This window comes from Scaptodrosophila lebanonensis, unplaced genomic scaffold (assembly GCF_003285725.1).
Source record: "Scaptodrosophila lebanonensis strain 11010-0011.00,11010-0021.00 unplaced genomic scaffold, SlebRS2 tig00000024-arrow-pilon, whole genome shotgun sequence".
Lineage (NCBI taxonomy): Eukaryota > Metazoa > Arthropoda > Insecta > Diptera > Drosophilidae > Scaptodrosophila > Scaptodrosophila lebanonensis.
Genome location: NW_022060538.1, coordinates 8,131,417 through 8,158,116, shown reverse-complemented (window position 1 = coordinate 8,158,116; position 26,700 = coordinate 8,131,417). Strand labels below are relative to the sequence as shown.

Sequence of the window (26,700 nt, the reverse complement as noted above, 5' to 3'; positions counted from 1 at the left end):
CTGCTGGTGGGGGCGGTCGGGGGTGGATGTGTTGCTGTAGAGTTGTCCTGAGGCTTGACAAGCGCAGCTGATAAATAGCTGATGTTCTAGCTGCTCGAAGTGGGAGTGCGGTAGTGGCCTGGTAGAGGGGGGTGGGGGTGGTGGTGGAGGAGGGGAGGTGCTGAATGCACTGCAACTGCAAGGCATGCCTAATGGAGTGTTTGTTTTGTTTGCCTCGATTGTACATTTTGTAAAGTGCTGCAAGAGGCGGAAGCCGTTCTATTATATTACTTGTATTATATTGCATAATTTAATTATGTTAAAGTTGCTGATGTGAGCGAGACATTTCATTTCGAAATTTCCACTTAATTATTTATTAATTAATATAAAAGAAACATCTAAATTGTATTTCAAATAGTAATTGTTCGTGTGCATTGCTGGCATTTTGAGGAGATTCAATTTGAATGAAAAAGTCTTTTATAACGGCAGTTGAGATTACGGCCAATGTGTTATAGTCTCATTCATAATTAATTTGTATTATAGACATACATACTAATAGAAAATAATAGTAAAAGCTAATCTCTCAACCCATGTAATAGTATTTTATGGTGTCTAGGCTCTTCTTGGCTAATTCTCACTCACTAAATGAGTTAGGATTAGATAACTGCCGAACATTTTCCGAACTTCACCTTATTAGAACCTTGTGATGCAACGTCAGGTACCTCACAACTTCGGCTATGTTCGGCAGGGGCCAAATCTCTAGCTATGTTCGATATATTGTTAATTAAAGGGATTTCTATTATCGTGGCGAATATTGAATAATTGAATATCTCGATACTTTAGTGATGTATAGTCTAAGGTAAAATCGTCTCTGAAAGGTTGTATTTTCTTTTTCAAAGCTATTAGCTAAACAAAATTACAATAATGAAAAGTTTTCTCATATCTGTCCTCAACCTAAAAGATTAACAGGCTGTTCTATTTTACGATCTACTTGAACTTATTATTCATTTGCTGTGGAAAAGCAAGGTAATCATATATTTTTGGGTATAGCGTCCGAAGCGTTCCATTGAAAGAGTGAGAAGTATGGCATTCATTAGTAGTCTCAGTGAGGGGGCAGAAGCTTTTTAAGGTGTTCTCAATAAACTTAATTAACTAAACTGCAACATTTAGTCCATGAGACAATAAAGAAAGCTCTTAATACTGCTAGTTATTTGTCTGTGAACCTCATACCAGTTCAAGTCCTGTCTCAGTTCAGCAAACACCTAATTTGGCGTTATAGTGCAAGTATTTCACACATACGCAGACACATGCCAAGCATATCAGAACCAAATGCCAAATGTAACTCAAGAGCGTTCACGATACTCGAACGAGCCCAGAAAACTAACAAATAGTGAAACAAACAAACGACTGTAGGAACGATGAAGCGTGGAATTTTCTGCCTTTGTATGCCTTTTTATTTATTTGAATAAGGAAAGGGCATATATATTTGTAATATCCGAGAAATAAGCGAGAGAAATGCAAACCGATTTTGACTCGTTCGACCACAAAATTCCTGAGCATGCAACGAAGCAAACAAATAAAAGTTTGAGTTAGCCTGCGAAAATATGCTGCAATTTTTCATATTTCCTCCAGCTGCATATTACAAAGTGTGCACGTGTGTGTGCGATTGTGTGTGAGCGTGTGAGTGTGAGATTGTGTGTGTGTGTGTGTGTGTAGTCGTAGTATTGAAATGGAAAATATAAATAAATAAAAATTGCTTACTTAAACTTTTGCCATATGCTGCACACTCAGCAACAAACCCAAAGAGCCAAAGTCGAGGAGGAAGAGTAAGAGGAAGAGGAGAAGTAAAATAAAATTGAGGAAAAAATGGAGGAAAAACGAGAACTGGCCAGGCATGTCGCGTATGTGCTGTGTTGCCATTTCTATTTCCATTTCCAAGTCTATTTAGATTTTTGTTTTGTTGTTGCGCGCCTTTCTAACGTGGATTTCCGCTTCCGTTTCAGTCTGAAGCACAGTCAGGCGGAAGTGTTGACGCTGAAGACGACGCTCTGGCGCTCGCAATGCACAAATGGACAAAAGTAGCAGCTTCGTACATAATAAGCATAAGCTATAAATAAAATGCAGACGAATAAAATCGGGGCGGAGATTGAACAAATCAACGTTTGCGGTGACAGAGAAAGTTTGCCATTCCATTCCACTTTTTTGTTGTTGCTTATTTGATTTTTGCTGTTTTTGTTGTTGCATTATTCGGTAGGCATCTGCAAATACTTTGCTTTACTTAGTTTTAATTTCCGTAAGTCGGCAGTAAGCCGAGTGTTTGCATAAGCGTAAAATATCTTTAGAAAATATAGTATATGTATGTATGTACTTCACAATTCAAACTTTATCTGCGTTCACCGAACTCTCTAACTCTTTGCCCAGCCGCTGGCCCAACTCTCTGGATGAATCAGTCGTTGACTGTGTTGCCTGAGCCAAAGACAGCTTTGGAAAAGTTGAAAGCTTAGCGCATAATTAGCATAAAATTCAGTACGAAATCTTTTGCTTGAGTTATGGCTGCTCTTCGTTTCGAATTGAGTTTGGCGTTTCGACTTGAGGTTTTCCAAGGCTATCGACACCAACAGCAGCAAGCTCGCAACAAAACTCATATTAAAGTTGATGTGGCACAGTGGAATAAATAATAAATAACAGAGCTGATTCATAAATAATATGGAATTTCACAACTATCGGAGCGTTTGAAATAAATATCATTGAAAGAGAAACAATGGCCGCACTTGAAAGGTGATACAAACCCAATATCTCATTGATACATTGGCTTCACAAGAAATTTGTTAAATCTGGTTAGATGTGAGATGAAGAGACATTCAGTATTAACATTTCTTATCGACAAGTCAAAAGAGCAGTTTTAATAACCAAGCTTTAATGCGTTTATTTAAAATGATATCAGCATTCGAATGCACGCTGATAATCGCTGTTCGAAGAAAGACTTAAGGTTTAAGCTCAATAAGATTTAATCAACACATAATCCATGGATCCTTCATGGCTTATTGAACCGGGGATTTAAATAACTATCTCCAGAAGTGTTTAAGTCATGAAGATGTCAATTAGCGTAACAGCAGGCAACATGGAGTTAAACATAGATCCGAACTATAAGTCATAAAATAAGTTGAACTTCCAATGTTCAACATGTGATTTAAAATATTCAAAGACCTTTTAATTAATAACCTATTAAATATGTAATCAATAATAGAATCTGCACCAATGGTTTTTGATTTGCTAAGCATATTATGAACCTCTAAGGGTTTCTCGTCGCTTGCTAAGGCTATGAAGTTCTCTATAGTAAATATTAGATCTTGGAGTAAATATAACCCTGTTTACATAGCCACATATAAAGCTTCATTGTGTGTTCCTAGACAAGAAATTCTTTTGAAGTTTAAAAACAACTCTTCTTGTAGAGATAGCTAACTGGAATGCGTACTTAGCTATCCTTCCAACGACAAATAGAGTTTCACTCTAGCAATTAGCTCAAGCACCCCTTTTATATTGAAGTCGAGGCGCTAAAATTTGCGGCAATCTGTTACATTTGTAACACCATTTGTTAGCTCTATTCTAGTTACTATATTCCGTTTTAACTTGCCTTTAACTTGCTATATTATTAATGTTATTTAATAAAGAAATGTACTTCGTTGAAGTTTAGCATTGCTTGGCCTCTTCCTATTGATTATTATTTAAAAATGTATGAAATCCACTTAAAATCTATGTACATGGCTCAGTTGTACAACATGGCAAGCAAAGCTCGGATCAACTCATTTATGCACTCCTTCTCACATTTGTGGCAGACACATCAAAATCTAACCATAGTGTTTCGGATATTCAGAGGGTCATTATATACGTACGTACTACATTCTTTAATAGCCGCATCTGTTTGCTTGCTCGACTGTCTGACTGTCTGACTGCCTTACCGCCTTACCGCCTTACTGCCTCCATGCCTTCGAGCCTGCTTGGTTACTTGTTCGACTTCAGGTGCTCTGCGAACTTTTGCAAATGCTGGCAGCTGGCATAATTTTGTAATTTCATTTCTGCACTGAGCTTTTTCGCACATTTTTTGTTGCTCTTGCAGTATGTTTGAGTATGTCTGTATGTTGTGGCAGGTGAGAGCTTTCCAGGGATTTGCACCGGCTTAAGCAGCAAGTTTAACCAAAAGCAGATATTTAATGAGTTTGCCAACAGGCGGCACACAAGGGGTTTGTTGTTATGGTTTTTTGTTTTTCGGGGTGAAGGTAAAGTTTTTATCTTTAATAAAGGGTGTTTTTTATGTGCCAACACTCGAAAAGTTTATCGATTTCGTAATATCGTGTTGGCAACTCATCATGCATGAAAATTTATGTAAAATTATTGCGTTCTAAGATATTTGAAACACAATTAGAAGATTAGACTACCATTTGTTGGGGAATTTGAAATAGTTGCAGCTAGCAGCATCGATTTAAGCACTGGAAGACAATATTAGGCGCCATAACAATTAGAAGAGTGGAGAACAATTAAACCCTGCAAGTTAAGTTTCTGCATCAATATCGCCATAATAGTAGAGAAAAGAAAGAAAAAAGAATGTTTGATTTCAATTAAAAGTTCTATATCACCCTCAAAACACCCTTTATATGTATGTAGACACATGCCAGTACTCGTATATGTATGCAACTGCTTTTGGCAGTTGATTAATTAGCAGGCAAATGTGCCTGTTCTCTATTTTTTTTTTTTACTTAAAACTCAGGTGTAACAAGCTGGCCTTAAGCCTTGAACAAAAATAAAAGTACATTTCGAAAACTGGGATTGTAATTCAATGCCAAAATGTCTGAAACACACACGCACAGACATTTAAAAAGTCGAACCAATTCGAGTGTATTATTTCTAAAGAAATGCGTTGACTGCTGCTTCCTGCTGTCCTCTGTTTGGGATACATGCTGTGCGGAAATAAAGCACGAAAAGGACTATAAAGCAACTGTAGCATACCACAAGGCGCCCACCACATGCGGTGAAAATTATGAAACCTTGAAATGCAGCTTAGCAGGGCGGCCAAGCACAACAGCACAGTCAGAGGGCAAGCCACTGCTACTGCCACTGCCACACAAGACAGCACACCAATAATGTCTTTAGACTTCACGGTGAAATCTTTAAGCGCAAGCAGTGACAATAATTTTGTTTGCAAAGGACACGTGGTGAGCACGTCACGCCAACGCAATTGCAAAGCAATTCTAAGGCTTCAATTTGCGTTTTTCCCTCTTCCATTCTTTTTTTTTATATTGTCTGTTTCTCTGTCCAAATCCTTAGAGCAGTTGCCGGCACTTTGACTCGACGCCCGTTTCGTGGCTGTCTTTGATTAGGATTTGCCGACACTCTCGTTTAGGGCAACTGAGCGCCTCTTTCTTGATCCTTGTTGCTGTTGCCATTGTTGTTACTACTGTTATGGGCTATTGCGTTTTAACTTTTTGACATTGACATCGTCTTGGTCTTGGTCCTCGGGTCGTCCTCGGTTCATATTGCAGTTTAGTCGGCACGCACTAGTATTTCTTTTGGCCTTTTACCAGCTTAGAAAATACATATATTCCATGGCATGTGCCCACCCACGCCTTTGTCAACCTATTATCTTACATTGCAGCATTGTGTTTGTATTGCTAGTGCAGGAGCTGCTTAAAGGCGCAGCAAAGAGTCAAGGGTTTAGGGATTTAGGTTGTCAAGTAGCCGGTTTCGTGTTCAACCCCAAAACACTTGTCATTGCAAAACAGACAACGGAAATAGTGACGGACAGATAAAGATAGATAACGTGGGGGAGAGGGCGAGCAAAAGTTAAGCTCAATAGCCTGTTGTGCCTGATAATTTTGTTTCAGTTTTATACTTGTATTTTCACTCACAGACTTGTAGTTCTCCGGCTGCTGCTGTCGTTGTCACAACTTTGGAGTCTAATGCACTCTTGTCATGCTTGGGGTACATGACATTGACATTTGAGCTAAGGATCCTAACATTTTTTGCTTTTCTTATCTAGGGAGTCACACAATTAACACCATTTTCTGTTGAAAGTTGAAAAGTTAAAAATGGCAGCAAAAGAGCAAATTCTGAAAGTTCTTTTAAGAGTCATTGTCAAGGCATATGTCTTGTCGATTCATGTAAGAATCCAAATAACTTCGTTAGACACACTTAAATATTTGAGTTTTCCACTTAAATGCTTGATATTATAAATACAGAAATGAACCAATACGACTCAAGTCGTAATATTCAGTTCTTAGTATAATGCTATTTGACTATCCAGGTGCTCAAAGGATGTAGTCTGTATGATTTGACATTAGCAAGAGAACTGGGGAAAAAACCTACTCTACATTAAGCAAGTCTTGGCCACACACAGGATTGGTGGGACATTTGTAGGCACAGTCAAATTTTGTTCAGGAATACAACTTTCTAATTGTAATTTGTTTCCTTCAGCGAAGATTATTTGATTCGTCCTTTTATATACATATATCGATTTAATTTTGTGATTAACTTTGATGATTTTTATTATTTCTCTCTCTATGATTTCTTTTCAGTTATTTCTATTAAATTAACATTAACATTCCTTTGAGGTAATATGTGAGCTCATTCCAGCGTTCATTTAATCTATTTATTGTATCAGGCTTTAAGAAAGTCTTATTTTGTTTTTATACTCTGTACATGAAATGTACAAGAGTATATTAGGTTTGCGGGAGCTGAAAAATGTAACAGGCAGAAGGAGGCGTGGCAGACCCCACAAAGTATATATATTCTTGATCAGCATGACGAGACGAGTCGATCTAGCCCTGTCTGTCTGTCCGTCTGTCCGTCCGTATGAACACCTGGATCTCAGAGACTATAAGAGATAGAGACACCAAATTTTGCACGAAGATGCGTTATGTGTGTATTCTATACGAGTTTGTTTTATTTTTTTGATTTCCCCCCCCACTTCCCCCCTATGGGGGTTTTCCCGATTTTCCATTCGTATAATCGCCTATATCTCGGAGACTATAAGACCTAGGAACACCAAATTTTAGTCCCAGATGCCTTATGTGAATACGCAGAAAATGTATATTTTGGAATTCCCCTCCCTCCCCCCTCTACCCCGCAAATCGTAACTCCCGTAATTCTTGGAATTTCGAACTAAAATTTTGGAAATACCCCCAGTTAGTTATTATGTGTCCGTATGCCAAATTTTATTATGATAGACCGATTTAACAAGAAGTTATAGCCATAAATATATTTGCTGATGCAGCGCTGCTGCAGCGCTGCTCAAGCGCTGCCCGCGGCTGTTGTTGATGTTGCTGTTTTGTTGACTGCGAAAATGCTTACACAGACACGAATTGATGCGCATAGGCATACATACACTCACACAGACGAAATTGCTATGTAAATGTGCAATTATACACCCTTTACGTGAGTTCGAATACCGAGAGAGGTAAAATCGATCAAATTTTTTTTTTTTATTTTCTTAATTTTTTTTATTTTCTATAATTATTGTAAACATATGTACAGAGTATTTCAATGTCGGGACACCCGACTTTAGCTTTTTTACTTGTTTAATTTTAATTACTCTTAGCTCTTACTTATTAAACATATAAATAAGTTGATTTAAAACTCACCTCCTTCGTCGGTCATCACCAGTATGGTTGTTTCTGGGCCCAAGCCCTCTGGATTGAAAACCTGCACGGTCACTTTGTATTGCGTGTAGGTTTCCAGATTCTGTATTTCATGGCTCTGCAATGAATGAGGCAAAAGTTGAAAGAAATATGAAACTCGAGCAAACTTTTATGGTTTCTGCATTTTACGAAAAATCCAAAAATAAGAATACTTATAAAGTCAAGAAGCACTTGCCGTCGTCATCTCTGTCGATCTCGTCGAAAAGTGAAAAGTTTAAGCGGAAATTGGGCGTTGCCCATTTTTAAGATGCAACGCCAACACGGTGGCAAAAATAAAAATTGCAGCTCTTGAGATACATATATTTGCAGTGGCGACACGTCGCCGTGAGAAGTGGATGGATGTTAAGGAAATTGAGTTCCGTTGGCGTTTCGTTTTAACCACTACTGTTAATTTTTTGCACACGTGTACACTGGGGCTTAATTATGGAAACAGCCACATTCAGATTAATGTTTATATATATTTATATGTTTTATTCAAATCCGCTTTAAGTTGTTTGTTCGTTGCCAAGTTGGCCTTCTAAATCTGCGCGCACTTAGCTACTAAGCGATTTTGTTGGGTGGCGCATCCTCCTGTGTGGGTTATTAAAATTTAACGAAAGGTCAAAAGCAGTGCGAAACCATAAAACAAGCCACAGACTTGAAAAAACATACGACACACTCCAACTACACACAAGCACACGTATGTAACTAAAGAGGCTGGCCCGTTGTTGCTAACAGTAGAAAACACAAATTATGTAGCATACATTAGTGCGCCGGCCACGACTGTCTCTGTGCCGAAACCATGGGCGTACGATGTGGCCGTCAGGGCGTCATTTCAACTCTTAAAATTAATATTTCGAAATGTTTAGGAATATAAATGTTAATCAAAAATTCAATTCGTTTTGTGCTTAAGAGGTAAAAATGAAATACGTGTCTTGGTACATTTAAAAACTAAATCTGTGGTTTAATAAATAAAATGTTGAGCGAATTAGCAATTTTAAATTTATAAACGATTGAAACATTCCAAAAAATATAAACAATTAAATGGTTATAAGTTGAAACAAATGTACGAAGCGAAAGAACAAAATAACAGAGCAGCGAAAACTCTTAAGATGGTTTTTAAAGCTAGCACAATTTCATAGTTCTCTGCAAGTGTAAAAAGTAAAGTTCAAAAATGAATCCATCTGATTAAAACCCCTTCAGAAGGAATGTTTTATTGCTTACCTCTTAAAAGAAATTTAATGACAAATGTTAAGAATGGTAAATAAAAAAATTAATATACATAGAAATTGGATTTTTTTACGATGATATTTTATTTGCATTTATTGTAATTTATTTTAAAAGCCCTAAAAACTGTATATTAAATAAAATGCTATTAAACATTTTATTCGCTGCCCCCTAACATCATTGGTACGCCCATGGTTGCGGCGATATATCCCAAAGCAGAGCCGTTCGTCTGTCTGTCTGTCTCTGTTGTTGCCATGAAGCATGCGGTTACACCACAAAGCAACAACAGAGCCAACAACCAACGAGCTGGCTCTCGTGGCCGTGCGGTGCTTCGGCCCTGCTTAGAAACGGATTGACTGCCATGCCAGAAGCTTAAGTGGCAGTTGGGCTTTTTAGGCGTGCTCTTCCTGAACTTCTTCTCCTCCGACCACTGGGCTTTGATTTAACTAGTCCGTGCCTCATTGTAGTTATTTTTATGTAAGCGCAATATCTTTTTGGGAGCGCATGTGTTAGTGTGCGTGTGAGTGTGTGTGTATGCGGTTTAGCTGCGTTGGCGACGCTAATACCGCCATATAATTTCAGTTTATGTAGTCGCCAGGCGGCTTTCCTCTTAGCTCCGAGAGGAGGCGAGTGAGAGTTAATGAGCGTGGAAATTTACAACTGTTGGTATTTTTATGGCAGTCCAAAGTTATTTCTGTCCACTGTTTGGTTGGCCTTGTTAATTGATTAAGTTAAGTGAATACTAAAGTTAGAACAATTCTTGTGTGGCAAGAAGCGGCCATTTTAGCTATCGTTTAGTTTAAGTTTAACGTATTTTAACAAAAGACGGATGTTAAGTAATTCAGGCAAAAAAATAGAACCACCAATAAATACCGCACAAACTGCTTTCTATTAGCGAGCATAAAACAGCTCCAGAACTCAAAATTAGAACCATCAAGGCTGGTATGATAGTTTATCGTAAAGGTGGTTTCTCATTGAAATGGAATTGAATATAGGAATTCCCTTTAGGGAATTAAGGAAAATCTAGCTGACAATAAAAAAGAATGGCAACAGCCAGGTTAGGGAATTCTCTAAATGTAGCGGGTTTAATATCTTCGGAAGATAGAAATAGCGGGTATCAGTTTTCTAAAAAAAAAAATTGAATACATTTCTGAGGCAAATGGCGTTAATTTCATCGTTAATATCATAGCTAGACGCTACTAAATGTTAGCGTTTGGTCGTGGGGACTGCTGAACAATAATATATGGCTATGGGTCACAAAGTTAAAATTCATTATGAGATCCTATAGTGCCAGATGTCTCTCGTTTATTTCTGTTTCGTGGAACATTGATGCTACAAAACTATAACAATCAAAGGCAAAGCAAATGCAATCAAATACTTAAGTTATTGCTTATTGTATGTTAGGAGGAATGTTCTCTTGATCTTCATCTTCATATTCATCAGCAATGTAAAAGACACGTCGATATGTCTCCGTTTCTGGGTCCCAAACAATATATAAAATGACGACAAGTCCGTCACTTGCTTCTATAGTTTGTGGTAGCTCATCCATAATTTTTTCGGTACAGTACCCTCTAATATCTATATTTGCCCAGGGTTTTGGAAAAATCAGATATTTTTGTTTGTATAATTGTGTTTTTAATTTATATAGGACAGACTTGACAGAATTCAAACAGTTTAACAATGTTTGACAAACCAAAGTATGGGCTTCTGATGCTGAATAAAGATTTATTTTTTACATTATACTCGCATGAAGCCACTGTCTTATGCCAACCAAAAACGGTTTAAAAACGGTTTTTTTGCATTCTAAAAAAAAGATGTGTCGAAAGAGTACAATTTTGTAAAATAAAATAACTTTTTAATGTTCTCTAATGTAAGAACTTTCGGATAAGTTTCTCTGTTCTTAGTTATTTTTCCATAAAATGACAACAATAATATTATCAATGATGAATTATTCGTTAGTTTCAATATTTTAGATAACATTTTGTAACTATTTCAAAAGGTTATGACTAGACTTAAAGTAAAGTCGAAATTTTAAGCTGTGCAATAAACAAAAAGTGTTGTTACTTTTTAGCCTTTTCTTTTGACTTAGTCTTTTAAAGCCATTACTTTAAAAAAAAACGTGGTCTAGTTTATAGAAATATATTTTACTGAGAGCTTATCAACAAGTTTTGATTATTATTTTCCACCCATTCTTAAAACTACACTTTTAATAACACATGTCTGTACAAAGGTCTACTAGTGCTATGAAATAAAATGCATGCACTTTTAACTTGAAAGCTGTGTTGTATTGAAAAATAAGAGTGTGTATTAATTATGGTTAGATAAATTATTTTCCAATATTTTCCACAATATATTCACATATGATCTAGTTTGCGACTTGAACAATCCTTTATGTGACTAAATATTTATGGCTTGCTTTTAATTTATAATTCCTGTTAGGAGCTTTATCACTTTTCTTAAGAAAAATCATGCATTTTACAGTGCTCACAATATTAAATTCTATAAAATTTGCGTCATATAGAAAACCCAGTTGAGAAGCAGCTCTGGCTGTCTATAAAATTGGCCAGATGTGCGTGAAAAAAGGGAACGTAAGCAACAATTTTTGTTTAATTTTATACACCATTTTTGTGTTTCTTAGTAAAAATGCAGCCAACCAATTTTGAAACTGGAATTTCACAGACGCCGTGATGCGCGCGTTCTTTGGACGAAAAAGTTGCCACACAGATAGACGCACTAATACGCACGCACAACTGAAACTGCAGCTTACTTAACGGGCATCCTCAATTTTACTTTTGGACTGTGAGTATGCGTGAGTGTGTTTGTGTGTGTGAGTGTGTGTGAGTGTGTGGATTTTTATCTGCATAAAAGTTGAAAAATTTATGCTTTACAGGGCAGAAATTTTAATTAGAAAATTGGAAAATTTAGCGCACAGATAGCAGCACACGGAGCCACCACGACAATGGCTCTGGGTGTGGAGAGGATGTGGGTGCAGGTGCAGGTGCAAAGCTGAATTCCACGTGACAGCTCAATATACTCGTGCTCGTCTATGTACTATACATGTTATATAGCAACGAAATTAGTGATATACTATATATGCATCAGTGAGCCAAAGCCCAGAGCACAGCAGCATGTTCAAAAGTTACATTAAATCGTTAGCTTTTAAGAAAAATAATAAAAAAAAGCGAAAGAAAGAGCGAGTAGCAGTAGCAGCGGAAAAGCGGGAAAACGACTTAAAAAATGAAGTCGCACGTTTCTGCCTGCAAGGATAATATTTCAACATGGCAGTGACATGCAAAACGGCGTCGAGCAAAAAGAAAAGTGTTCACCAAATGTAGCCCCAAAATGCCGTTGGGCTGCCAACTGAAGGACAAAAGGGGTTGGCTGTGGCGGTCGCGTCTAGATAAGAGTTGCAAAATATGCACTCGAGCACAAAAGCGTGCAAAGCAAACTACTTACTACGAGTACGTTCGCGTCCCTGAGCCCTAGTCATAACAGTACTCCCATTCCCACTTACATTCCCAGTTACCAGTTCCAGCTTTTTGGCATTTCCGCCAACTCGCGTCGAGTGCCGTACGTGAGCATTATCGCTAATAATTTTTGCATATTTCTAAGCCCGGCCATTTTAAACGCATCGGCATAGAGCCGCACGCTGGCATTGCAAAAATACAAAAATGCCAAAATGCATTTCGTGTACTTGCGCTGCATATTATTGGTTTAAATGGCAGACATACACGACTACGAGTATGAATGGAGCGGAAAGGCTGGGGCTGTGAATGGAATTTAAAATTGGTCAAACTATCAATATGAGAATGCAGCCTGATGAGAGCTCAACGGAACATTGAAGCGATTCCTTACAGATTAATAAGCTAATAATGGACAGCATTTTAGATCGCGATTAGCTTCTCGGCATTTGTCAGCAGTTGCTGTCATTTTCATGAAACTACAGACATTTTCAACTCTCTCAATCGAGTTTGTCTACAGAAAGCTTTTGTTTGCTAAAAATACATCATTCTACCCAAAATCAAGGCACACATATAAACTGTGGACTGATAATTAAAATCTGATGAGGGTTAATTGATCTGTGGCTTATTTAGAATACTTAAAAAAGAAGATTAATTTTTAGTATTGAAATATTTCAGGGACTGCAAATAATGATTATTTTGTTATTTTTAAACGACAAAATCATTCACTTATAGTAACAGGGTCTTTACAGATAACCATTTGTACCATGATTTATATTTTTTAATTTCTATTCAATCACTAAAAATTTAAGAATAATTTTTGAGTGTTTTTTTTTTTTTTTTTTTTTTTTTTTTGATTATTTTATAATGACTACAGTCCTTGAAAGATACAATTTAAGTTTGTTTGTAGATTGCAGTTTGTTATATGAGTGTTTTATTGGAGCAATAGAGGGAACGATATCTTCAAGTGAGAACAGTAGCGGGAATTTCGAGTTTCTTGATCAGCATCTGCCACCAAAATAATTGGTGGATTCGTCATCCTTCACGCACAAAGAGAAGCGACTATTGCACGACTCTACAAGCATTGATCAAGAGATGTTGTGGGAAAGGGGGGAGGGGGTGTAATGGCAAAATCTGCGACTAATAGCCCGAAATAATTGATTAATACGTTTTGTATGATAAATATTGTTACAGTCTTGCTCAAATCGGAGCCAAATAGTACAATTTCTGTAGTATGTGAGAACGTGATTATGACCTGCTTATCGTTTTTAACGAAGGCGCCAATTACATACATTTTTAAGGGACCATGTGTTTGAGGTTGTTGATAGAGATCCGTATAAGTATGGGGAGGCATTTGAGCTTGTAGAAAATCTGATGGAACGATTGATGACACGTGAAGGTGGGCGGCTTAATTGATGGATAAAGTCTTAAAGCTGGTCTTCTTCAGCTCAAATCTGCTCTTGCTTGGTTTGCTGCTGCTGCAGAGGGTTAATGCTGAGTTTTGCATTCAATGCATTGCAGCTGGGAACTCTTTTCGCATACGCCCCGAAGTGTTTGCACAGCTACTTACAAACAAATTTGTGCAATTGTGCCGAAAATAAATATGTATGCTTCAATGTTTATTTATGCTATTTAAGTTGAAATACTATTCTTAAAAAATCACCAACATGTCTTGCCTAAAATTGAGCAACTTGTTGTAGTTGGGTTTGAATATCCAGCTCGTCAAGTGTATTGCTTTAGTTTAATACCTTAGAGTCGTTAAATAGAAATAGTCCGATTAGTAATTCGGCAAGGTAAAAAAATTTATATTCAGAGCCTGAATTGGAGCATATTTTATTTTATTTTTATTGCAAGTACATATAAAAATTGAGCTGAATCCAGAATTCTAGTCTTTTTGTTGCGTTTTGTGTTGACACTTGAGTAATTAAATGCAAAAAATTAAACAACAAACTCGACATATGCTTAAAACGATGACAGAGCTCTAGTATATTTATGGCAGATAACTTTCCATCGTAGTTGCTATAAAACCCTTAATACATAAGGTGTTTGGCTTTTTATTTTAAATTTAATTTTCTCATATATTTGAGCTGGTTTCATTTGTGCGCTAATCACTCGGCATAAGTAGTCGTTTTATAAATAAAACACACTCCATCGGCATTTCTAATCTCTAACAAACTGCTTGCGTTAATAGGATTTTCCACCGATATGTGGCATGCTATAGTGTTGCCAACAAATATGGCCAGGTCTGCGGCTATAAATACTTATTTATGCATATTCATGTACGTGCGTGTGGTTCTAAAACATGCTTGGCAGCAGGTGTAAATGACTTTTAAATACGTCACTGACGTGGCTTTAAGCCGCGCGAGCATTACACGCCACTGCGTCAGCAATGATGGCAGCAATAAAAGAAACAACCAACGGCAACACACACACACGCACACAGACAGATGGAAAATCTGTGGTATACTCGTACTTAAAGGGAGCCTAGCGTTGATGAGGCAGAGACTTGAACATGCAGCGTTAGGCAATTGAAAAAGCTCGTCGGCAGGACGACATGAAAGGGTAAAACAGCAAATGATATGCACGTCGCGAATAGTCGAAAGGACGTGCGACCATTTGATAGACAGACAGACAGGGAAGCAGGCAAGAAAAAATGATATGAAAATCAATGAAGCTGAAAGCGCACGAATGGGAACAAAGTGTCAGAAATCATGAAAATCAATTATCTTTGGCTTCTACAACTAAATAATTCAGAAACATGAACTTACCTCCACGGTGTTGTCCCGTATATAGATTTCTTTGGTATCATTGGGATCGCGATCGCGAGGACGATATGTAATGCGATAGCCCAGAAATTCGCCCAATATGGTGTCGGCTGGAGGCGGCTTCCAGGATATATAAACCGATGACGAGGACGTATTATGCGCTGTTGTTGGTATTGGCTTTCCCGTGGGCGCTGCAGAAATGTAGGGCGAGAGAAAGAGAGAATGGGGTTGTGCGTTAGCATGGTTGAGCAAAAAGTTTGACTGGCAAAAGTTTCAAAAACTCAAAATTTGAAATTAAAATTGCAATGGGCGTGCGCGGGTCTGGCAAAAGTTTTTCGGTCATGGGTCTTCCGAATCCCCCCAGCGTCTCCTGTCATGTAAGTGGAACGTTGTCTGTGGCATTGTCAAGTTGTCACGCAACATAAGTTGCACAGGATCCGCGTCTGCGTCCGCGTCCGCGTCCACGTGCGTGTCGTGGCAAGTGCTCGCGCCTATAGATAGGCAACGTTTCAGCTTTTTTTTCTTGCCTCCTCGTCGCTAAAACCATGCAGCGCATTAAGTTAAATGATGCGTGTGTCGCACCAATGCCTTAGCCCAGCAATATTTTAGCTGTGGGTTGCACATGAGTTGCCATGAGGTGAGACTCAGGTAGCACTTCGTCAGCAGTTTGGCAGTTTCCGCCTCACAAATGGTGAGAGTCGACGCGACGCGACCCGACCCGGCCCGACCGCCCAACGACAAATACTTCATTGAACTTATAAATAAATTAAAATATATTTTTTTGTCTTCTGCTTTGACATTGATGTGGCGCGCTTTGCAAGCTTTCGCCAATGCGGACTGCCAGAAAATTGAAAAGTTTGTATTCGTATTTGACAAGCAAAAAGATTGGTCTTTCTTTATTTCCCACAACAATGAGACATCATCCTTTTATAAATGCCCTCCGGTAATAATAGATTACGATTCTAAACTTATTTTATTTGATTAAATTCATTCTGAAATTGTTGTTTATGTATGTACAAGAAGCATAACATTCACAAAGCTGAAAAGAAAGATATCTGTCAATTGAAAAGAACTTCAATTTGAAGAGGCCTTTATTTCTTGAAATCGTAATAGCTTTATAGTTCATAAAAACAGAATTCATTTTCAAAGGGATTTTTTGTTCAGAAATAGTTGTTTGTATTGAGTAACATAATCGGCTTGAATATTTTGTTGTATTCTCGTTTGATCTCAAATCTAAATTGCATATACCTGATTTAAGTAAAATAAGTTCAGCAGATCATAAAAATAAGATAAAAATCGCAGTTCTCTTAATTGAATTTTTATTTTAATTGCCGTGGCAATATATTTTATTTAACATTGTCCTTGGCTGTTGAAAACTCACCCTGACTTCTATTTAATTAATATCGATGCTCTTATATATATTAGTTCTTTGTTGGTCATTATCTTAGTGCTCTAATTGACCACCAACCTGTAACTTTCTCTATATCAAACATTTCCATTTACAAGGAAAAATGCACTGAATTATTGAGGTCGTGCTGTAGTTTTCGACTCGACTTCTGCTTTTGAAGCTTGTTGTTGTTGCTTGAGTTGTTGTTGCTGCTAGTCCAATGTTATTTGGTTAATTTATGCATGCGACAAGCTTAATTGCAAATTGGCAACGACAGCGACATTGGCATTGGAGGGTGCTGTGGCCGCAGAAATGTCGTGGTCTAGGTTGTGTGGAGAGTGGCCGGCATAAGTAATACTATAGTCGCATAGTATTGACTAATTTGTAGCCGCAGATGTTGCTCCACAAGGGCAACAACATTAGCAGGAATGGAAGCAACTATTGTGGCAAGTACTCAACTATTTTGGGTCGCATTCCAAGAGGACATATACTCGTATCTCGCATGTATATGTGTGTGAATGGAATTTCAAGCCAAAGAATTCATTTAGACACGGCTCGTTCATAAGACAAATGTGCTGCTAATAGCTTACCGTTGTAAGTGGGCGGGCCAACGAGGCGGTAGGTGTGGCAACATGCGTGGTGATTAACGTACGATGTACTCTTCATGCAGCCTATCGATAATTTGACTTTGCAGCGCACAAAAGTATGCTACAATTTATCATTGTCCGTCGCAACATAGCACCGCAGGTACAACAACAACAAACACTTAAAGCTTGACAGCAACAACAGGTGAGTTGCCACCAGCGGCTGACCCAACCATTGAACCACAAACGTCATTTAGAGTTGACCGCGTTGCGTAATTGGCGCTGCACGCGCGCTCAATAAAAATGCTAAGTTGAACTTCCGTCTGTGACGAATTGCCGAGGCACTACGTGAATGGGTATAGGTGTTCGAGAACGTATTAGCGATATGTGTCAGTTAGTGGGGATGTGCATTAGCCTGTGTTAAATAACCAGTGCTGTGCACTTTAAGTCAAGAGCAATCACTAACAGGAAGTAGGCACTTCTTTCATGGGCACAATATTTGATGAGCTTTTCTGGATATACATGTTTTTTTTAAAGCACAACATTAACCGGCAATGAAACTTAATCAATTATTAGTCATTTAATGTCTGATCAGCATTTTATCGAATGTTAAAATCGAGTCGTATGTTTGGAGCCGTAGCATTCCAAAGCTTGATATTGTTCTCATTCTTAAATGAATTGAATCGAGGGGCTTTTTTACTCATTCCTATCGAAAGTAGAGGAAAAAGTTCTTAATTTTTTGACTTCTTAGTTCTGAAACTACAAAAGGCTTTCTGGAATAAAAGTGAAACCACTTTTTAATGTACTTTTATTTATATCCCATTGTTGGGGTTTTGATATGCATATTTCTTAATTTGGGTCGTTGATGTAAAATTCCTTAAATGCGAAAATTGTGTATTGGCAACCAAAATGTTCTCTTGCGCTCCAACCAAACCAATATATTCAGTATCTTATACACCATTCTACACACATTATTGATTGAAACGATTAACAAAAATCATCTCGCTATACCTTTATTGCACATCGGAGGCCTCCTAATTTAAAACCTTACATCACATTTGCAGGCTATTTAAAAGGAAGTTAGATCAGCCAAGACTTAGCAAAAATGTTCGAATATCTGCCACTGTTTCAAAATTGTCACTGTTCGATTATGGATAAAAATACTATAAGTATATTAATTTTCTTGAATAAAAATCAATGGAAATAAATTGCTGTTGTTAACCTAGTTCCTGCAATCCTATCATATTTCAATATTCATGAACAACACTTTTGTATTTATGTCGAAATGCATGCAATGCATTATTTATCATCTGATAAGATTACTGTTTGCATATGTATTTGAATAACTTAAAGTGCCATAAGTAGGTGCTTTTCATATTTAGTTTTATATAAGCTGCATTAGGAAATCTAAAATTTATTTGAAATTATGCAAAAAATGAGGAAAACTAATCTGATATAATGATAAATAACAGCATTTTTGTAGCTTTTTCTTTGTGTAGCAGAATGCCACATTAAAATTGGAGATGAATTTATCAGGCTACTTATTGAGAAATGCTGTTTAGCCATACGCCTAGTTAGTAGAACTGCCTTGGCATAAAATATTGCGCCCTTTTAAGATCAATTGATTTTTTCAAGAGCTAGATAAATCACAGCAACGCAATTTAGTGACACCTCTCTGATAGCGAGCACAATGTAATCTTCAAAAGGTGTTGGCGAAACACGCGCGCGGTTTTCGCGCGCATACCAATCAACAAATGAACCTGTACGTGTGTGTTTGTGTGTTTGCGTGTATGCCTGTCAATATTTGCCAATATTGTGGTTATCACTCTGGGCTCTACCGCAACTGAGGCGTCGCCTCAAAGCCCCTGCAATGACAAATCGTCACAGATTGCGTATACGCCACGTTGTCACGTGGAGAATGTAAATGGCAAACGGCAATTAAGGGAGACGCGCTTCACAAACACAAACAAAAACAACAGCAGCAGCAGCACCCCAGCTAGCGGCTGTAAAAGTTGTCAAGTAACTTGCCCAACAGGGCTGACAAAAACACATCCACAACCACGCTCGTGTGCAGTGCTGCAGCGTGCCAATGAAATGAGCATAAATGCGAATGTAGGCTCTAAAATTTAAGTGCGTGTAGTTTGCTCAGCTAAATGGCAGGGACGGGGTTGCGGTTGGGGTCGGGGTCGTTGTTCATGTTATTGCCGGGAGCTCATAAAACAAGATGATGCACACACATGCGCACCTCAAAGTGCGCTCGACGTAAAAATAATTAAACGCACACAATGCTGACGGCGACTTTATGAGACAGTAATTGTTGGCAGGCAGGTGAGCAGCAGGATGGGTCTGGAGTGGGTAGGTTGAGCCTTTAGGCTGGCCAACTTTGGACGGGCGACACTTAAAAGTCAGTGAAATTGAAATGCAAAATTAATGCGCATTAAATGCGACAGTAAATAAAACAAAACAAAAAGAATGTGCCATGTCTTGCCGAAGGTGCTCGCTTAGAATAGTGCGATAGGTTGTCTGGCCATTAAATGCGGTTGTGCATGTGGTTTATGGTCCCATTGGGTTATGTATGTCCCATAATATGGTGCAAGAGGTGCAAAGACTTCGATTCGAACTCACCCTCACGCAGCGTCACAATGTAGTAGGACTCCTTGGACGGTGGACTGACGCCGAGCTTGTTTACGGCCAGCAGGCGAAAGCTGTAGACGGTGAAGGGCGTCAAGCCGGTCACTTGATATGATGTTGCATTTGTTTTTGTATAAATGCGTACCACTTGATCCCAGAGGCCATCCTCGCCCTCGCTGCAAAAATAAGTAATTAAGAGGGAGAGAAAAATGAACACATTATTTGAATATTTTTGCAATAGCAAGTTGAAGGTGAAGTGAAAACTTAAGCTTAGCTTGCAATACTGCTCAGTGATTTATAAGTACTGTTGGAGCGGAATCCAGCAGCTTACTTATCAAAATTTTGTTTTTTTTTTTTAAATCAAATTAACTATCTTTAAAAGAAAATATAGGATATCATTATGCAAACGAAATTGAATCCAGTGGAAAGTCTAGTTACAAGAACCATGGCTGTAAAGTATGGGACATATAAGAGTTCACATGATTATAAAAAAATCTTTATTTTATACTACTATTGTATAGTATAATCAGCAAACAAATAATTTGTAGAGCGTAGAAATAAAATAAAAAAGTACTAAATCTCCAAGTCGCTGTTTATAAATATTAAATTGCTTTAAAGCACATATCCAATATTTTTTAAACAATTCCATCGATTTTTAATTTGTTGACATACCAGATTTTCAAAGGGCATTGTCAAGAATTTGATTTTAATTAAAACAGTTGAGCCTAGATTATTCATGTTGCACGGAAAATCAAACGACGCAGTTTAAAAGCATCAGAAATTGTTTAAACATTAAAAAATTCATTATTTTCATTCATAACCATATATACCCGCATACATATAGATATCATATTTTATTTCATAAAAACATTCAATTTAAAAACATCATTAAAAGCAGACACTCTATACTTTTTGGGGTTTGATTACTGTTCCCTTAAATGAGTTTGAGTGTAATTTGTGTGCATGTGTAGTGCATCTGGGTCTGAAATTTGTGTAAAATTTTAGTTTTCTAAGAACCTCAACAGAAAACTACAGCCTTTTATTGTCTGCGCCTTTCGTCTTGGATTTAGGGAACCATGTATACGGCTCAAAGAATGTAATCCGAGATTCCACTATATGAACAATATTCAAACGTTTAGATGAGAGTCTTTGATATCAAAGCCGAAAATGGAAACTTCCTAAATTTCTCATATGAATTTAAATATTATTAGTTTGTGCGCTCAACACAGCTTAGTCAATGTTTGAAGCACTTCTGTTATAAAGTCATACTCTAAGTCATACTCCGGTTATGATCCAGATTCAGTAAATGATTGCGGATACTTCTAGCTGCAGTTTTTGTTGACCTTTGTACAATTAGCGTCATCTACACCTATGTTGATGTCCAACGTCCAAACAACACGTATACAACTGGAACCTCCCCACTGCAACAGATAACAATATTTCCCATTTATACCACTTATATTCCTCATTCGGACACACATAATTAAATTTAATCCACAATCCATAAATTCATCGCAAAAAGTTGATTCAAAAGCATTTTTGGAATATGCTATAATATTTTTATTTGAATTCAACGTGTGTAACTTTCATTTCGCTTAAGAGAGAACATTTGAAAATTTATATTGCAATTGTCGCTCGATATTATTTATAGAAAATACATATTTTACTGCTTCAATCAGCAGACAATGAATGGGTGCTCAATAAATAAATACGCAGCATAAATTATAAGCATAAGCGTATTATGAAAATTGCATTAAATGCATTATGAAAATTCATAAAAATAAAAAAAAAATGAATGGAAACAGTGGTCGATTCCGAAGCAAAGTGAAAATCTCTGCTGGGGTTCGTTTGTTTTATTTGTGACCTCGGCGTCGCCATGAAAAGTGTTCATCGTTCGCATAGGCACTAAAATATTTATACGCTTTTTACTCCCACGCACACATTCAGCCACCAAGCCCACACACACACACACACACAAACACATAGAAATGCGCGCGAAAAAACAAAATGGCAAATGTCTGATTTTGTTGTTGTTGTTGTTGTTGCTGTAGAGGGCGCACAGAGCGCGCATAAATTACAAACAGGCAACGCACAATGAGCATTTTTCATGACAAATTTCAAAGAGTACTAAATTTTTTTAAAGTCACATAATTTTAGCATATTTTTTAGCGCACATTTTGGGGCTGTTTCTTTTAGCGTCTATAAAGTGGTAAAAGCATAAATTTAACACAAAATGCCAGTGCCTGTGTATGTGTGTTTGTTTTTGCATATGTGAACTTTATATTATTAAGGATTACGAATATGTATGTGCGACGATTTGTGTGTGTGTTAGACTATGAATGTGTGTGTGTGTTTGTGAGTCTGCATAATCTAAATCGACAATTTCCACCTATGATTAACAAAACACATTAAATATGAGTTAAGAGTAGGCCAAAGTTTACTTTGCTGGCTTACTCAAGGCTTGCAAATATTTGTTCTCCTATTTTTAGAAAATGTATATAATTTAGGGACGGGATTTTAAGTCATCAGTCGAAGAGATATCAGTTGTATCAAGTATCTATTTCCTTCTTGAATTAACTTAATTTACAGTGATTGTGGACGCATCTTTAGTATTTGTAGCGACTATATGGAGAGGCAGAATACTGCTATCGAGCAGTAAGTTCTTTTACAGTCAGTACAAGTAATTATATTATATGCATATATGTTATATGTTAATAAGTCAGACACGAACAAATTAACTATTTTAGTGACTGACGAATACTAAAATAGCTTTCAATGAAAATGTTGATGTGTTAAAGCAGTTTATTTAAAAATATGTGATCTCTGAAACTATTAGCAATAGAAGCATAGATGATTGTATTGGGAGTAGGGTTTATTATTATAATCATCGAAAAAGAAAAATAATATTTTCCGTAGTTATAGCTGTTGAGTGGATGTCTTTTAAAAATGTCTAATTTTCAATTTTTTACACACAATTAAGTGCGGATGTACTATATGTAACAAACAGAAGAACCACGCAAAAGTTTCGGATAGTGAAAGGGCTAGAAACATTACAAATTTGTATTTATATAATCTTAGGCCCAAAGCAGGACAAGCTGGTGTTTTTTCACCAGTTTGAATTTTCTAGGATTCTATGAATTTGTACCCTAATTTAAGAATTGCTGTACGTTGGTGCTTATTTGTCCTTAATTTTCAGGTGATATGTCAATTTTATAGAAAGCTATTTGGTGCCACTCTGTGTTGCACACAAACGCGTTGTTATGTTGTTGGATTTGTAAAGCATAGCTATAGTAAATATTAGTCATTAATTGTTAAAAGAACAATATTTGTACTATTGTACTTCAAAATCTGTTAAATTTTCCAAACGATCAGCTTATATGACACTTGATTGAAGATTCACTTTTAAATTAATTTTGGACTGTTTAATGCGTTGTCCAAACATGTTGTTGGTCTCAATATAAATTATAGATTATATAATAATAACTTTTTCAGGAATATTTTGCATGCACTTGATGTAATTTTTGGCAAAATCTGGTAGAACAGAGAAAAAATACACTTTTACTGACAAAAAACGGACACAATGTTGTGTGAAAAAAAAACATCAAAATTAATAAATGCAGCTCGCCCTTGTCACATGCCTGTGTGTGTGTGTTTGGACATTTAGTAAAAACAAGCTGGTTGCATGCCCCGACGCACGTACGCCGTAAAGTATGCAATATGTGAACAAGCACCCGCACGATCGCAAAACAGAAACAAAACAAAACCTTCTCGACTTTATAAAACATGCAAACGTAAGCGGCACCCGCAGGCTCGTGTAAAAACTTATGAAAAATGTAGAGAGCCTAAAAAGTGGCCACCACCGCCATCACCACCACCACCAACAACAACTACACGAACAACAGAGGCAGCTACGACGCCATGAACAATGCCAACAACAAAGTTAACGCGCCGACCCAACCACAATGGCAAATAAATTTGTGGCTGCTGCCCATATTGATGGTGTATTGAGAGTCTGTGTATATATAAGCGCATGTATGTGTATAAGCAAACATGAATTGCATGTTTTTATAAGCCGCTTAAATATTGCCACACACACACAAGCACAGAAGAGAGACGTATATGCATATTTTCAGATACACCCATGTGTTGTGAATTGTATTGTATTGTAAAAATTGTGCGACACAGTTCATGCACAAGTTGTTTAAACAGAAAGAATTTACTGGCAGCTTGCCCATGAAATATATGAAACGAAAATAAACTGAAACCTCAAGATAATGCGCAAATAAAATGCCATGATTAATAAACAAATAGTACGAGCATGTGGGCAAATGCGTAAATAAGTATGTAAATATAATATATAAGAATATACAAGTATATATATATTTGTTGTAAAATATTAAAACACAATTATTGAAGTAAATAATGCAGTTTAACGAGCATCTAATTGACCGAATTAAAGCCTATAACAATATTTTTCTGTTTAAATATAAACACAAACAACAAGAGTGTAAAATAAATAATGATGGATTACGGATGTCACGATTATGTATTTGCTGACACAATAACAAAGGCACAGTACATAAATAATGAATAATTATAAATATTTAAATTAATTGATATACACATTCTACGAGACAGTCGACAAAATTATTAATCTGTCTATGCTCTTATCGGAATCTTCAAACATAATTAAAAGTAAATAAATAAATAAATTTTAATAATATTTCGGGTAATATCGCTAACAGGAATAAAACTTGTAAGAGTGCTAATAATAATTGAAAAAAATATTATAATTCAATTGCTAATACAAGTATTTGTGAAAGCTGCCCTGTTGCGTATATAGAAACTATAGCAACAAATCATGGAATAAAAACAAGTGATTAACTTTAATTTTTTCTAAAATTATTCACAGCCTAAAGCTTAATGCTTTGACATGCAATAGATTTAACATTCAGAACACTGATTATCAATTTGTCAGATGGACGGCCATTTTGATTTAGATTTGACGCAACTCTTCCATATGTTAGACATTTAAAAAAAAATTTGAAAACTAAAAGTGCTCGATAAAACTGTACAGATATTAGTCTAAACACATTAACATGCAAATGAACTGTAATACAGTATTTAAAAGTACTCTGTTCTCAATTCATTCTAAAAGTAAGTATTTAAAAAAATAATATAATATTAGTTACAAACATTTGCTAGACTGATTTATCGTGGTAATGTGAATCATCCAATTTATAGGAATAACGCTCCGTCACACAACACACACACAAATTATCATTCAAGTTCAATATTTGGTAGCAAACATTATAAATTTGTAACCACATATGTGTCCAGGTGAGTGTCTGTGTGAAGCGAAATGAAAACTGAAAATCAACATGAATTGATAATCATGTTGGTGGAGTCAGTCATTCGTATATATGTGCATTCACATACATACTCCTATATGCTATACATACTCGTATATCTATACTCTTGGGGCACGGTACACTTGACTTAACGCATAAAGCTTGGCACAGTTGCTGTTGTTGTTGCTGTTGTTGTTTAGCCACAAGTTATGCAACACCAACTACCACTCAGCTGAAAATATGTGCCAAAAACATAAACACAAAGCCACGCAAACACACGTACAGTAAACACTTTATGACAAATCAACAGTTATAAGCACACACACACACACACACACACACACACATACTGACATGCTATATGCACATGTGTGTGTGTGTTCTTATCTACCTTCGTTTAATGCGCAACAGTTGAGCGCCACAATTTATGGCTGACTTAATGCGTTGGCACTCGCTGTGGCACTTACTTTGGGGGATCTCATTGCCCTTAGTTTAGGGGCTCTACACGAATGTATATTCTAGAGGCCTCCCTCGCTACTCCCCAAGGGCGGGGAATGTACGCCGGTTCAACTTATTTCAATTGCATTTACATTTCCATTTCATTTGCAGGCGTAAATCCAACATAAGCATGGTGTTGTCTTCATTGTTGCTTTTTCGATTTCTATGCGATATGTTGGACAAGTGTGCCGACTTAAGCGACGCACTCAGCCATACATGCTCCCAAACAAACACACATCGACACACCGACACACACACACACACACCCACACTGCCATGTCTTTGCATACATTCTTGTATGCACACGCGCAAATAAACCGAATCAAGCGAAAATGTAAATAAAGGGCGGATGCCTCTGCAGTGGGTATGGGGTATGTGGGGGCGAGCAGAGGGTGGGCGAGAGTGAAGACAGAGCGACAACGGCTCGATATAAATTTACATAAAATGCAGCGCGTCGCTAGTTCATTTTGGGCATTGGGCGCAAGCCCCGAAATATATGCTACGTTTTATGCCCTGCACATTATCCCCCCTACTAGGTGTGCGAATGTGTGTGTGCTCGTATAGTTATTTCTTATTTTGCATAAATGCACCGCAGGCTTTGGTTTTCAGCTGCCTGTCATCGATTGCACTGTGCCTCAGTATCTTAACCGTCCTGCGCTTGACTGCCTGCCATCCCTCTCTATGCTTTTCATCGTGCTTGCCACTGCCGAGCTATAGCTCGGCATTGCTGCAGCTGATGGAAATTTATTGAAAAAGTTTCGCTTTTTGGTGTTTTTCGTTCTCGTTGCCTCCCGTCTTTGTATGCAACGTCAACGGGCGTTGCAGCGTTTTTATTTCATACCCCACATTGAGTTCAAGTTATTCGGAAAATAGCCGTACAGCCGTGCAATGCCTGCCCGACTTAACACACACACACACACACGCACACGCACAGTCATGCGTTTTAACAGAACTGCAGTTAAACGGCTTTGTCTGCCCTCAAGTGTGTGCTGGCTGTGTGTGTGCTTTTCTTTTCTATTTAAATGGAGCACAAGTGAAGTGCGTGCTGTTACGGCCTCGGCTTTAATGCCGCCTAGAGATGTCAATTAAAAAAATAAATATAGTGAGATACTCATCGGCAGTTAGCATGGCCGTATGAACATTTCAA

The 26,700-nt window shown here is 37.3% G+C and overlaps 1 protein-coding gene across 1 annotated transcript in view; it reads right to left on the bottom strand.

The window, feature by feature from the left end:
• LOC115621479 (tyrosine-protein phosphatase 99A) overlaps positions 1-26,700 on the bottom strand; it is a 200,864-nt gene that overhangs the window by 94,380 nt on the left and 79,784 nt on the right. The window contains exons 5-7 of the mRNA XM_030515138.1: positions 19,699-19,880; positions 15,106-15,293; positions 7,614-7,728 (exon numbers count right to left, since the gene is read on the bottom strand). Coding sequence (XP_030370998.1) covers positions 7,614-7,728; positions 15,106-15,293; positions 19,699-19,880 — 485 coding nt within the window. The remainder of the gene's footprint in view (positions 1-7,613; positions 7,729-15,105; positions 15,294-19,698; positions 19,881-26,700) is intronic.